Consider the following 14,872-nt stretch of genomic DNA (forward strand, 5'->3'; position numbering starts at 1 on the left):
TAAATTGTCTCGTTGCCACGCTGAAAAAAAAATCAGACAGACACAGGTGGAGATAATTTCGGTAACATATTTTATTGATAATGTCCGTAACATATCTTATTGAACCCGATGCGTCCAAAATGGCATTTAACGCATAATCAACAAAAGTAATTTGAAGGGGCTAGCTTACATTCTTTTTTCCGCGCTAAGACTTTGAAGTCGGTGTGTGGTTTACATTTCAGCATCGCCATGCAGGCCGGCCACACGTGGAGGGCTCAGTAGCCCTTGTGACGGTGCCCTTTAGAGGAGATAACCGGAGAGGCAGGGGCGTGGAGGGGGGAGCTGAGGGACGGAGGAGAGGAACTGAGGGGGGACTCTCAGATTGAGGGGGGACTCTCAGATTGAGGGGAGCCCGACGAGGGGCGGAGAGGAGGCATTGGACTGGTGTCCAGGGCAGCCTCAGGACCTGTGACTTGGGGTAGGGGGCTGGGCGGGGGGATTAGTACTGATCCCCAGACGGGGTTGGAACCCCACCTCTACAGGCTGATCTTGGGGAAGGCTCACTTCACTCTGCCCTCCTTTAGGAGGTTTATCAAACCCTCCGCCCAGGCAGGGGCGCTGATGGGGAGGAGGGGAGGGTCCGGGTACCCACACACCCACCGTACCTCCCCGTGAGAGTTAGCTACTGCGATTCCTGTCTTTTCTGTTTGTCTCCTTGGACTTTCCCTGTGTCCCCGGTGTTCACCAAGGCTAGCACAGAGTGAGCACTCAGCAAACATTTGTGGAATAAGTGAGAAGTGCAGCCCTGGGCAGAGGCTGCAGAGCAGGTACCAGCCTCCCAGCCCACCTTACTTCCTGGCTACCCTGTCTCCATGCCAGGCCCTGGACCAAGCACGTCCAGTGGGTTACCTTTGCATCTTCACTCTGCCATCATCATCCCTACTTACTAGTGGAGAGGCCAGTGGTGGCCACTTGGCCAGAGTCATGCAGCCATGGAGACCAGGTGATCCAGTTCCCTGACTTGTAATCCCCAGAGACCAAGAAGCCCAGCCCCTGACCTCTAACCTCCAGAGACTCAGGTTCCCAGTCCCCTGACCTCTAACCCAGGAGCACCTACCTCTGATCTTAGGGCATCCAGGCCCTCAAACTCTGGCCATGAGCCTAAATAACCCGAAACATCTGAGACAGTCTGGCCAGAGGTGTCTAATATTTTCTCAGGCTGAAGGTAGTACCCCAGGGACTTAGGGTATTGGGCTTGCAGGACCAGCGGTGACTGGAGCAGACAAGCCCGGCTCCTCCCACCCCCACCCCAAACATACAGCCAGCCACCTCACATCCAATATTCTTCTGTGGGGCAGGGGTGCTTCCCATGGATACATCCATGTGTGTTCTCCACGAGACCAGCACATCTCCCGCACATGCCCTCAGGGTGCAGCAGAGCCACATGTGTGAGCTGCCCCCGAACCCACTTCTCCTCTGTGACCCCATCCGCCAGTCCCCAAGCCGACACCCTGCGCCTCGTCCCGCTGCCTCCTTCTCCAGCCCAGCCCAGCCATTCGGGGTCCCCAGCCTGCCCACTCGTGAGCCTCCCCCAGCGGGACCTCCTCCCCTCCCCTTCACCTTGCCCTGGTGCAGCCCCAACCACCACTTGAGACCCCTTTAGTTCACCCTCCCAAAGCAGCTTTCCAAATGTACTCATGCCCCCCCACCCCTGCTCCAAGCAAGGTGGGTCGTACATGTGACTTGGGACAGCGCTTCTCAAACATAAAACACATATGAAGGACCTAGTGTTTCCATTTGCTAAATGCAATATGCCAGAAATGGATTGGTTTTTGTAAAGGGGATTTATTAAGTTACAAGTTACAATTCTAAGTCCAAATTAAGGTGCCAACAGGAGGATACCTTCTCGGAGGAAAGGCAGCGGGCAGCCAGGACACCTCTGTCAGCGGGGAAGGCACGTGGCTGGCATCTGAGGTCCTTGCTCCCGGATTGTTGCTTCCAGCTTCTGATTCCAGCAGCTTTCTCTCCAAGTGTCTGTGGGCCCTCACGTAGCTTCTCAGTGGCAAACTCTGGATTTAATCTCTTAGCTTTCCTTGACTGTCTCCAGGTTCTGGCTATTTCTGTAAGTCTTTGCTTAGCACCGGGAGTATTTCTGTCTGGCTCCTCTCCTCCACGAGTGAGTTCTTAAAGGACTCCGGTCAGTGGATTAAGACCCACCTTGAATGGGCAGTCATAGCACCGTGGAAGCAATCGCATCTAAAGGTCCCACCCACAATTAGGAGTTTGACATCTCCAAGGAAACAATTTAATCAGATGGTTCCAACCCTAAGTAATGAGTTTGCCCCCAAAAGATTGGATTAAAAGAGCATGGTCTTTCTAGGGTACATAACTGTTTCAAACCAGCACACCCAGGAATTTTATTAAATGCAGATTCTCATTTGGTAGGGCTGGTGTAGGACCTGAGAGTCAGCAAGTCTCACAAGCTTCCAGTGTGTTTCCAAAAATAATCATGGCAATATTTGCATTCCATGTGCTCTTCCAGAACCTCACACACCCCCGTGAAGAGGTAATCCAGAACTGCAGAACTGCCTCCCCAAATGGAATGTGGTAAAAGTTACTGCATGAAAATTTATATTTTGTGCAGCGCATTACCTAATCTAACTTGCATGGCCAGTTTAGTTGAACACCATTAAGTACATGGAATCTCTCTTTCTTTTTTTTTAACATGGGCAGGCACCAGGAATCAAACCCGGGTCCTTGGGCTTGGCAGGCAAGCATTCTTACCTGCTGAGCCACCGTGGCCCACCCTGGAATCTTGATTAGGGCATGAGATCTTGTTGGTTTCTACAGATTGGTATGATGTCCCGATATATCCCAGAGTAATTTGGGCAGCGAATAAAAAAGTATTTGCAAAGCCCCCTTGGGGACTAGGGATAAAGGAGGAAATATTCAACTTCCCTATCAGGGGAATTCCTGATATTCTCGCAAGAAGTGGGGACAACCAAATCAAAAGGCTGAGCCCTTGATCTTGGGGTTCGACCCTATGAAACCTATTCCTGCAAAGGAGAAGCTAAGCCTACTTATAATTATGCCTAAGAGTCACCCCCAGAGAACCTTTTGTCGCTCAGATGTGGCCTCTCTCTCTAAGCCAAGTCGGCAGGTGAACTCACTGCCCTTCCTGCTATGCGGGACATGACTCTCAGGGGTGTAAATCACCCTGGCAATGTGGGACAGAACTTTCCAGAATGAGCTGAGACCCAGATCAAGGGATTGAGAGAAACTTCCCTTGGAGGAAGAGAAAAGTGAGACAAAATAAAGTTTCAGTGGTTGAGAGACTTCAAACAAAATTGAGAGGTTATCCTGGAGGTTATTCTTATGCATTACATTGATATCCCCTTTTAGTTCATGGTGTATTGAAATGGCTTGAGGGAAGTACCTGAAACTGTTGTGTTCCAGTAGCCTTGCTACTTGAAGACGATTGTATAACTATATAGCTTTTACAGTGCGACCGTGTGATTGTGAAAACCTTGTGTCTAATGCTCCTTTTTACCTGGGTTATGGACAGATGAGTAAAAAAAAATAAGGATAATAAATAAATAATAAGGGGGAATAAAGGGTAAATGTTGGGTAGATTGAAATGTTAGTGATCAATGAGAGGAAGACGTAAGGGATATGGGATATATGCATTTTTTCTTTTTCATTTCTTTTCTGGAGTGATGCAAATGTTCTAAAAATGATCGTGGTGATGAATACACAACTGTGTCATGATATTGTGAGTCACTGATAGCACACCATATCTGGACTGTATGTGTGTGAAGATTTCGCAATAAAAAAATAAGAAGTCACTGTGTGACTTCCAGGGCCCAGCCCCGCAGAACCATGTGGCTTCCGCCCGGCTCCCTCCCAAGTCTTTGATACACAGGAAGAGGACAGCAGCCCCGGCCATGTCATCGGCCAGTCGCGTGAGGGAAGGTGCCTTTGGATGGTTCTAGCTGAGGCCCTGGACATCATGGAGCCAGCCCAAAAGACTGCAGATTCACAAGCAAAATAAACGTTGGCACTGTTTTGTTTTGTTTTTTTTCAAAGAAAGAGTTTACTGCTAGGCGCGAAGCTGGAGATCAGACGGCCTATCAGCCTAAAAAAATTCGGTCTCACCAAACTGCAGTAACTCTGATGGTTTTATAGTACCAAAAGATGGGCAGGTTTTAGGAGAATGAACACAGTGGTTCGAGATGACGAGGTTAGAGATGGTTTGTAATCGGGATGGGTTAGTTCTGGGTCAATTTAACGGCCCTTCATTAATAAGCAGCAGGGGCTGTCTTTAGTGATCATAAGACTCTAAAGTTGAAAAACAGGACAAAGGGCTATAAGTGAAGGTCAGTCACAAGATTTTTACAGTCACAAGATAAAGGCTGTATAGTTATACAATCATCATCAGAGATCAAGGCAGCTGGGTTACAGCTCAGAGGTTTCAGATAATTCCCTCTGTTCATTGTAATTTACCAGAAAGTAAAAAAGAATGATTCAGCTGTTATAATCATCCCCTAAATCCTAACTTCTTGGTTACATTTCTATTTCTTTTTGCCTTGTTTTCGCTTTATGTGCATATCTATTTTTTTTCCCATGGGCAGGCACCGGGAATCGAACCTGGGTCTCCGGCGTGGCAGGTGAGAACTCTGCCTGCTGAGCCACCGTGGCCCGTCCTTTTTATTATTATTATTATTATTTTAAATTTTTGTGTGTGTCTATTTTTTAAGGTATTTTTTATTGTGGAATACAATATATATGCAAAAAAGCAATGAATTTCAACCTACATTTTTAACCAGTAGTTATAGAACAGATTTTAAAGTTTGGTATGGGTTACAGTCCCACAATTTCACTTATTTCCTTCTAGCTCCTCCATGATATCGGAGACTAAAAAGAAATATCAATATAATGATTCAGTAGTCATACTCATTTGTTAAATCCCAACTTCCTTGTCATAACTTCTCCTTTTCCCAATCTTTAGGTATATTTGGGTTGTGCCTGTTTTAACTTTTTTCGTGTTGAAAAGGGGTGCAACAATATGGGCTAGGGGCATGGAACAGCTTGATGTTCTTGGAGAGACGGGTACCTCTGCGTTTCAGGACTTCTCTGAAGGTTTTAGCATTCTGAAAAGTAAACTTAGTGCATGAAACTTTTGTAGGATCTCAGATAGAGGCCTGGTGTTCTTTAGGGTTAACAGGAGTGATGTCGGTTGGGGGTTGGTGTTTAGTTTGCCAGCTGCCGGAAATGCAATATACCAGAAACAGAATGGCTTTTAAAAAGGGGAATTTAATGAGTTGCTAGTTTACAGTTCTAAGGCTGAGAAACTATCCCAATTAAAACAAGTCTATAGAAATGTCCAATCAAAGGCATCCAGGGAAAGATACCTAGGTTCAAGAAGGCCAATGAAGTTCAGGGTTTCCTCTCAAGTGAGAAGGCACATGGTGAACACAGTCAGGGCTTCTCTCTCATCTGGAAGGGCACATGGCGAACGCGGCGTCATCTGCTCTCTCCTGGCTTCCTGTTTCATGAAGCTCACCGGGAGGTGTTTTCCTTCTTCATCTCCAAAGGTTGCTGTCTGCCAACCCAATTACAAAAGGGGCAAAAGACTTGAACAGACACTTCTCAGAAGAGGAAATACAAATGACCAAAAGGCACATGAAGAGATGCTCAACTTCCCTGGCTATTAAGGAAATGCAAATCAAAACCACAGAGAGATATCATCTCACACCCACCAGAATGGCCATTATCAATAAAACAGAAAATGACAAGTGCTGGAGAGGATGTGGAGAAAGAGCCGCATTTATCCACTGTTGGTGGGAATGTCAAATGGTGCAACCACTGTGGAAGGCAGTTTGGCAGTTCCTCAAAAAGTTAAATATAGAATTGCTATATGACCCAGCAACACCATTGCTAGATATCTACTCAGAGGACATGAGGGCAAGGACACAAACAGACATTTGCACACCAATGTTTATAGCAGCATTATTTACAATTGCGAAGAGATGGAAACAGCCGAAATGTCCATCAATAGACGAGTGGCTAAACACAGTGTGGTATATACATACGATGGAATATTATGCAGCTGTAAGACAGAATAAAGATATGAAGTATATAACAACATGGATGGACCTTAAGGACATTATGCTGAGTGAGATTAGCCAGAAACAGAAGGACAAATACTATATGGTCTCACTGATATGAACTGACATTAGTGAATGAACTTAGAGAATTTCATTGTTAACAGAGACCATCAGGAGATAGAAATAGGGTAAGATATTGGGTAATTGGAGCTGAAGGGATACAGATTGTGCAATAGGACTGAATGTAAAAACTCAGAAATGGACAACACAATACTACCTAACTGTAATACAATTATGTTAAAACACTGAATGAAGCTGAATGTGAGAATGATAGAGGGAGGAGGGCTGGGGGCACAAATGAAATCAGAAAGAAAGATAGACAATAAAGACTGAGATGGCATAATCTAGGAATGCCTAGAGTATATAATGATAGTGACTAAATGTACAAATTAAAAAAATATTTTTGCATGAGGAAGAACAAAGGAATGTCATTACTGCAGGGTGCTGAAAATAGATGGTAATTAATATTTAAAATTTTCAACTTATGTTTGAGACTAAAGCAAAAAATGTTTATTTGGTACAAAATTTATATTTTGACTAGTGCACTTCCTAATATAACTTATGTAGGCAGCTTAATTGCACGCCATAAGTTCATGGAACCTTGAGTAGAACATGAGATTTTGTTGGTTTGTCCAGAGTGATACCCCCAATAAATCCCAGAGTGATTTGAACAGTGAATAAAAAAGTATTTGCAAAGTGCCCTTTGGGGAATGGTGAGAATGGGGGGAAATTCAACTTCACCAAGTTGAATTTTTGATATTCTCACAAGCAGTGTGGACAACCAAAACTATAGGCTGAGCCCCCAATCTTGGGGTTTGTTTATACAAAACTTAACCCCACAAAGGATAGGTCAAGCCTACTTAAAATTAGGCCTAAGAGTCACCCCCAAGAGAACCTCTTTTGTTGCTCAGATGTGGCCTCTCTCTCCAGCCAACAACAACAAGCAAACTCATCACCCTCCCCCTGTCTACGTGGATATGACTCCCAGGGGTGTGGACCTTCCTGGCAACGTGGGACAGAAATCCTGGAATGAGCTGAGACTCAGCATCAAGGGATTGAGAAAATCTTCTCAACCAAAAGGGGGAAGAGTGAAATGAGACAAAATAAAGTGTCAATGACCAAGAGATTCCAAACAGAGTTGAGAGATTATCCTGGAGGTTATTCTTATGCATTAAATAGATATCACCTTGTTAGCCAAGATGTAGTGGAGAGGCTGGAGGGAACTGCCTGAAAATATAGAGCTGTATTCCAGTAGCCATGTTTCTTGAAGATGATTGTATAATGATATAGCTTTCACAATGTGACTGTGTGATTGGGAAAACCTTGTGTCTGATGCTCCTTTTATCTACCTTATCAATAGACGAGTAAAACATATGGAATAAAGATGAATAATAGGGGGAACAAATGTAAAATAAATTTAGAGTAACATGTTGGTGATTGGTGAGGGGGAGGGACGGGGGTATGCATATATGAATTTTTTTTCTGTTTTCTTTTTATTTCTTTTTCTGAATAGATGCAAATGTTCCAAGAAATTATCATAATGATGAATATGCAACTATGTGATGATATTGTGAATTACTGATTATATATGTAGAACGGAATAATAAAAATTGCAAATATTTGCGTTTGTTTGGTGTTTTTTAGGTATTTTTAAAAAAAATTTAAAAACTGATTAAAAAAGAATGTTGCCGTCTGGTGGACTCTGCTTCTAGTGGCTATATCATTCTACTCTGCTCTCTCTGAATCGCCTTCATTCTCCAAAATGTTTCCTCTTTTATAGGACTCCAGAAACTTATCAAGACCCACCCAAATGGGTGGAGACATGTCATCACCCAATCCAGTTTAACAACCACTCTTGACTAAATCACATCATCCAGGGAGATGATCTGATTACAATTTCAAACATACAGTATTGAATAGGGATTATTCTGCTTTTATGAAATGAGATTTAGATTAAAACATGCTTTATCTAGGGGACATACATCCTTTCAAACCAGCATAGCTGGCAAACCATGGCAATCAGCACTATCCAGCTGAAGCTTGCATAAGAACAGCCTCCAGAGTAGCTTCTCGACTGTATTTGAACTCTCTTAGCCACTGGTACCGTCTTTTGTTACATTTCTTTTCCCTCTTTTGGTCAGGAAGGGTCGGCATTATTTTTGAACGACTGTTTGGGGGTCGTTTGTTCTGCAGTGATAGAGTTCAGAGGCAGGGCCAGCCGTGCCGGTCCCGGACCACACTTTGAGTATCACAAGGCTGGGCCACTTGAGGCCCCAGCGCCTCACAGCTTGGCATAGGCGCTTTCTCCCTGTGTAATCCCCTTCCTAGACTTCCTTGCCTGGCCCACTTTTATTCATTCTTTCAGTTCTCCACCAGAAACCCTTTCTTGATAGTCAAGCCTGGGCCTGCTACCTCTCCTGGCCCCTCAGCCACTAGCCTTCCCACCCTGACTGGCCCCTCTGGGCTGTCCCCTGCGGTGCTGGGTGAATCCTTCCAGTGGGGGGGGGGGGGGCGACCTGGCCTGGGTGCCGGGCGGAGTCAGTAAATGGGGTGCTGATGGACTGCTGGGGCTGGGCAGCGCTGTCAAACCCCGGGAGCATCTCCCACCAGAGATGTCACCTCTGCCGCCTGGGCCAAGGTCCAGAGCAGCACCCCCTTCTCCCCCCGTTTATCAGGGCCCCTGCGTGCTGTTGTTAAATGGTGAGCACCTTCCCCTCAGCGCCAACCCTGGGTCCCTTTCTCCCCAGGACACACAGGACCTTGGCACTCAGGCAGCACGACCCAGACCCTGGCCTGGATGTGGCTCCCAAGACACCCTGACTCCCCGGCCACTGTTCACCACCAAGTGAGGAAGAGCAGGCCGTGCTCGCCACACACCCCGGGGCGTCTTTCCCGCTTCCTGGGTGGTGGGGCCTCACCCCGGCCCCCACAGCTGCAGACCTGGGTCACAATGTCAGGAGGACGGGGTTGGGGAAGGAGCCTCGGCTGCACCCACCCTGTGCCCACCCCACCCCCAGGCCTGGGGGCCCCAATGGACAAAAGGAGGCAGCTTGTTTTTCTTTTCTTTTTATAATTTATAGGATTTTTTTTAATTGAGGCAAAATTCACATAGTATAAATGCAATCATTTTAAAGCCCACAATTTGGTGGCATTTATTCAAAATATTGGCCAACCAACTCCTCTACCCAGTGCTAAAACATTTTCTTGACCCCCCCCCAAAGGAGACCCTGTACCCACTAGGCAGCCACTCCCCATTTGCACCACCCCCACAGGCCCTGTCAGTATTAATCTGCTTTCTGTCTTTATGGGTTCTATCTATTCTGGATATTTCATACAAATGGAATCATCTGTGTCTTTTTCTTTCCGGCTTATTTCTCTTAATATAATGTTTTTGAGGTCCATCCATGTTGTAGCAAGCAGCAGGACTTCATTCCTTTTTACTGCTGAATCATATCCCACTGAATGGATAGACAACATTTTTTTTTCAATTAAAAAAAATTTTTTTTTTAAAATACAAAAAATACCAAATAAACGCAAACATTCCCATTTTGATCATTCCGTTCTACATATATAATCAGTAATTCACAATATCATCACATAGTTGCATATTCATCATCACGATTTCTTAGAACATTTGCATCAATTCAAAAAAAGAAATAAAGACAACAGAAAAAAAAATAAAACGAAAACAGAAAAAAAATTATACATACCGTACCCCTTACCCCTCCCTTTCATTGATCACTGGCATTACAAACTAAATTCATTCTAACATTTGTTCCCCCATTATTTATTTTTATTCCATATGTTCTACTCATCTGTTGACAAGGTAGATAGAAGGAGCATCAGACACAAGGTTTTCACAATCACACAGTCACACTGTGAAAGCTATATCATTATACAATCATCTTCAAGAAACATGGCTACTGGAGCACAGCTCTACATTTTCAGACAGTTCCCTCCAGCCTATTACATCTTGACTAACAAGGTGATATCTATTTAATGCGTACGAATAACCTCCAGGACAACCTCTCAACTCTGGAATCTCTCAGCCATTGACACTTTATTTTGTCTCATTTCACTCTTCCCCCTTTTGGTCGAGGTTTTCTCAGTCCCTTGATGCTGCGTCTCAGTTCATTCTAGGGTTTCTCTCAATCCCTTGATGCTGCTGAGGACAGACAAGATTTTTGATGATGGATATTTGGGCTGTGTTGAGGATTGAGCTGTTTCTCCCCAAAAGGTGGACTGACGTCCTGACCCCCAGTAACTGTGAATGTGCCCTTATTTAGAAGGTCTTTGCAGAAGTAATCAAATTAAAATGAGGTGCTCTGGGATTGGGGTGGGCCCTAAATTCAATGATTGATGTCTTCATAAGAAAAAGGAGAGGGTGATCTGGACACAGAGATACGGGGGCCAGATGACGAAAGAGGCAGAGACTGCAGAGCTGCAGCACAAGCCAAGGGACATTAAGGGCTGCCGGGGACATGCCCACATCACAGGCAAACACACCCAACGATCCCGGGCCATCCCTGGCACCTTCAGAAAAAGCCCTTGCTCAAGGAACACATGCTGATTCCAAATTAAATTGGATTTGACCTGCAAATCTCTCCTCTTCTTGGTGCAAGTTTGCATCTCATTCACCAGGGGTTCAGATGGTCATCTCAAAGTCAGGGAGCCGTGGGGGTGGGGCTGGGCAGGTGGCCTGCAGGTCACCTCCCCCCCAATTCCCCTGAGGCTCATTTTCCTTCTCCAAGTCTTCCTCGCTGCTCGCCTCCTCCTCTTCTTCCAGGACGGCGGCCAGCTCCTCCCGCAGCGCCCCTATCTCCAGCCACAGGCCGCACAGCTGGCCCAGCAGCTGGACATCCACGCGGCGGAGAGTCCCCTGCGGTGGGAAGTGGGGTCAGGGGCTTCCCCGGCAGAGGCCACGGTCCGGTGGGCTGCCCCGGGGAGAGGGAGCCACTCCTGGGCCGCATCTCGCTGTGGCTGGGGACCGCCAGCCCTGCCAGCCCGTGCCTCATGTCTGTCCATCCCCTCCAGGTCATCGTCCCTGGCAGTCTCCACCTCTCTGTCTCTGTCTCCAAATCCTGGTCTCTTTGTCTTTCTTATGTCCCCGCTTGCGTTATGTCTCAGGTTCTCTATCTCCATCTGTCTGGCTCTGTCCCTGGCTGCCTCTGCCTATTCCTGTGTCCCCATTTCTCTGCCCCTGCTTTTGGGTGTTGTCATCTTTCTCTTTCTTTCAGATTCAGTCTCTCTGAGTCTCTGTTCCTGCTCTGAACCTTTGCTTTCCACCCCTGCTTCTCTCCAAATTGGTCCTCTGCCAGTCTCTCTCTATTCCACTTGCTCACTCTTTGGGTCTCTCTCTGTCCATCTCTGCCTCTCCACTCTCTGTCTCTCAGTTTCTACCTTTCCCTCTCTGTCACTGGTCTTTTCTATTTCCATTCTCCTTCTCTCCATCTTTCATTCCTCCAGGACCCTCACTCACCAACTCCTCCCAGATCCACAGCAGACTCTCCCTGGCACCTCTGGGCTCTGCCCCTGGGGACACGAGAGTTTGGTCAGGCATCCCAGCTGGGGGAACACCCCTCAAAGCCCGGGGGAGTGGGCCCAGCCCTGTGGGCAGCAGCCCAGCCTGCCTCAGCTCTCTCCACACCTCCATGGTCTCCGAGCAGTGGCTGTCAGGTGCAGGAAGTAGCAAGGTCCAGGGTGACCCAGTTCCCTGGGGAGCTGAGGTGGCAGAGTAAAGGGCAGTCGGGTGGGGCCAAGGGGGGCTGGCAGAGGCATCCCAAAGTCCATTCTCCTGGCAGAAACAGCCAGCCTCGTGTGCTTCTTTCCTTCTGAAGCTTAACCTCAAATCTGCTCACAAGGGTCCCACCACAGCCCCTTGCACTGAGGTCAAATGGCATCCTCCTTGCCTCTCCCCAGCACCTGCCCAGTCCTGGCTCATCATGGGTGCTCGGTGTCAGCGGGTGCCTGGCCTCACTCTGCCGTGCTCGCTCCTGGGCCCCTCTCACCTCCCCACCATCTCCTCTGCCTCCACCTCATTTGCTGGCTTCGTCACCATTTGACCTGTCTCAGTCTGCCAGGGCTGCCATAACAGATACCACAGACTGGGGGTGGGGGTGAGGCTTAAACAACAGTGTTTTAGTTTGCTAGCTGCTGGAATGCAACATACCAGAAACGCAATGGCTTTTAAAAAGGGGAATTTAATGAGTTGCTAGTTTACAGTTCTAAGGCCGAGAAAATGTCCCAATTAAAACAAGTCTAAAGAAATGTACAATCAAAGGCATCCAGGGAAAGATACCTTGGTTCAAGAAGGCCGATGAAGTTCAGGGTTTCTCTCTCATCTGGAAAGGCACATGGCGAACACAGTCAGTGCTTCTCTCTCAGCTGGAAGGGCACATGGCAGACACGGTGTCATCTGCTAGCTTACTCTCCTGGCTTCTGGTTTCATGAAGCTCCCCCGGGAGGCATTTCCCTTCTTCATCTCCAAAGGTTGCTGGCTCATGGACTCTGCTTTGTGGTGCTACAGCATTCTCTGCTCTCTCTGAATCTCTCTGAATCTCTCATTCTCCAAAATATTTCCTCTTTTATAGGACTCCAATAAACCAATCAAGACCCACTCAAATGGGTGGAGAAATGTCATCCCCTAATCCAGTTTAACAACCATTCTTAACTAAATCACATCAACCAGGGAGATGATCTCATTACAGGTTCAAATATACAGTATTGAATAGGGATTATTCTACCTTAAAGAAATGAGACTTATATTAAAACATGGCTTTTCTTAGGGGGCATACTTCCTTTCAAACCAGCACAAACAGGAATTTAGGAATTTGGACAGTTTGGGAGTCCAGATGTCCAAACCCACGGTGTGAGCAGGACCGTGCCTCCTATGAGGACCATGGCGCTCTGGTGGCAGCTGACCCGCAACCCCCAGCTCAGCCTCTGCCTCAGGCACAGGACTGCCTCCCCCCTCCCCCCGGTCTCCTGATGTCCAAACTGCCTTGCTTACTGTGCCGGTTTCAAGCTATTGTGTACCCCAGAGAATCCATGTCCTTCAATCCTCATTCAATATTGCTGGAGATGTGTCTCCATGGTGGGCTTGCTTAATGGAGCCCTTTAAGAAGGAACCATTTTGGAAAAAGCTTTAGAGCCAGGAGAGCTGAGAGAGCCAAAAGGACGGAGAAAGCCCCGGGGAAGCCTTTGAAGAAGCCTGGAGAGAAAGCTAGCACACTTCGCCACGTGACTTTCCACCTCAGAGAGAAAACCTGAATATTCATTGGCCTTCTTGAACAAAGGTATCTTTTCCTGGGTACCTTAATTTGGACATATTCATGGACTCAGAACTGTAAACTTGCAACTGAATAAATCCCTCTTCATAAAAGCCATTCTGTTTCTGTTATATCACACTCTGGCAGCCTTCAAACTAGAGCACTTATAAAGACTACAGTTATATTGGTTTTTTCTTTTTTTGGCCCACCCTGATTCAGTCTGGCTTCACCTTAATAGGCCCTTTCTTTGAAGATCCTATTTACAAATGGGTTCACATCTGCAGTACCAGGGTTAGGACTTGATCAGGCCTTTGAGGGAAACTTGGCTCAATCCTTAAACACCTCTGATTTATCCACAGCTCGCTCCTCACCCACCTTCCCTGCTCTGGCCATCCCAGAGTTCTTGACTCCTGCGCCTGGGAAGCCAGGAATGGTGTCTGGGAGCACCAAGAGGATGGGCCTGCAGACTGAGTGCCTGAGTGTCCAGGGCCGCGCAGTCTCTTCTGGTGACCCCAGCCTGTCCTACAGCCAAGGTCACTGCTGCACAAAAGGCTGGGAAGCACTGAGGACTCCCCTCCACAAGAGTCCTTCTTTCAGGACCAGAATTGTGAAATTCCATCTTGTACATCAATGGCTCCCGAGTCTCTGACTCCAGTCCCCACTTTTCTGCAGAGCCCTAGACCCTGACTCAGCATCCCCACCTGCGTATCTCAGAGGCATCCATCTTAGTGTCCTGAAGCTGCCGTAACAGAGTACCACAAACGAGGTGGCTGAAGACGATAGAAATGCATCGTCTATCGGTTCTGGAGGCCAGAAGTCCAAATTCAAGGTGGCAGCAGGTCCATGCTCCCTCTGAAGGTTCTAGGGAAGAATCCTTCCTTGCCTCCACGTGCTTGCATCCGTGGTGTTTCTCTGCTTGTGGCACCATCACTCCAATCTCTGCCTCTGTCATCACATGGCTTACTTCTCTCTGTGTCTTCTGTCCACGTTGTCTTATAAGGACAACAGTCATATTAGCTAGGGCCCACCCTAATTCTTAACTTGAATATATCTACAAAGATATCTTTTGGAGGGACACAATTCAACCTGTAACAGCATCTCAGTGAATACAGTCAAAGGTGAACTCTCAACTGGGACCTACCCCATCATATGGGTCTCCTATGGCTGCTCTAACACCACCACACACTTAGTGGCTTACAACAATGAATACTTATTCTCCTACAGTTCTGGAGGTCAGAAGTCTAAAACGAGTCTTCAGAGCTGTGCTCCTTCTGGAAGCTTCTGGGAAGAATCCACATGCTTGCCTTTTCCAGCGCCTTGAAACTGCCTCTATTCCTTAGCTCACACCCCTTCTCCATCTTCGAAGTGCATCCCTCCAACTTCTACTTCTGTCATCCCATCTCCTGCTTCTGCCTTTGACTTTCTTGCCTCTCTCTGATAAGGATATCTGTGATTTTA

General features: G+C 47.0%; 1 protein-coding gene across 1 annotated transcript; it reads right to left on the bottom strand.

Annotated features, from left to right (window-relative positions):
• Positions 1-10,307: 10,307 nt before the first annotated feature.
• Positions 10,308-12,203, bottom strand: ERICH4 (glutamate rich 4). The gene is made up of 2 exons (XM_077131745.1): positions 11,626-12,203; positions 10,308-11,025 (listed from the first exon to the last, which is right to left on the bottom strand). Exons 1-2 carry the CDS (start codon positions 11,797-11,799, stop codon positions 10,792-10,794), a joined length of 408 nt encoding a protein of 135 aa, XP_076987860.1. The 5' UTR covers positions 11,800-12,203; the 3' UTR covers positions 10,308-10,791.
• Positions 12,204-14,872: the final 2,669 nt, after the last annotated feature.

The sequence above is a fragment of the Tamandua tetradactyla genome, chromosome 16 (genome assembly GCF_023851605.1).
Source record: "Tamandua tetradactyla isolate mTamTet1 chromosome 16, mTamTet1.pri, whole genome shotgun sequence".
Classification (NCBI taxonomy): Eukaryota; Metazoa; Chordata; class Mammalia; order Pilosa; family Myrmecophagidae; genus Tamandua; species Tamandua tetradactyla.

Excerpts from the sequence above, each read along its gene's own strand:
- ERICH4 (XM_077131745.1), bottom strand. The coding sequence starts at position 11,799 with ATGGAGGTGTGGAGAGAGCTGAGGCAGGCTGGGCTGCTGCCCACAGGG. Across the intron at positions 11,026-11,625 it reads TGTGGATCTGGGAGGAGTTG|GGGACTCTCCGCCGCGTGGA; the intron begins GTGAGTGAGGGT and ends TTCCCACCGCAG.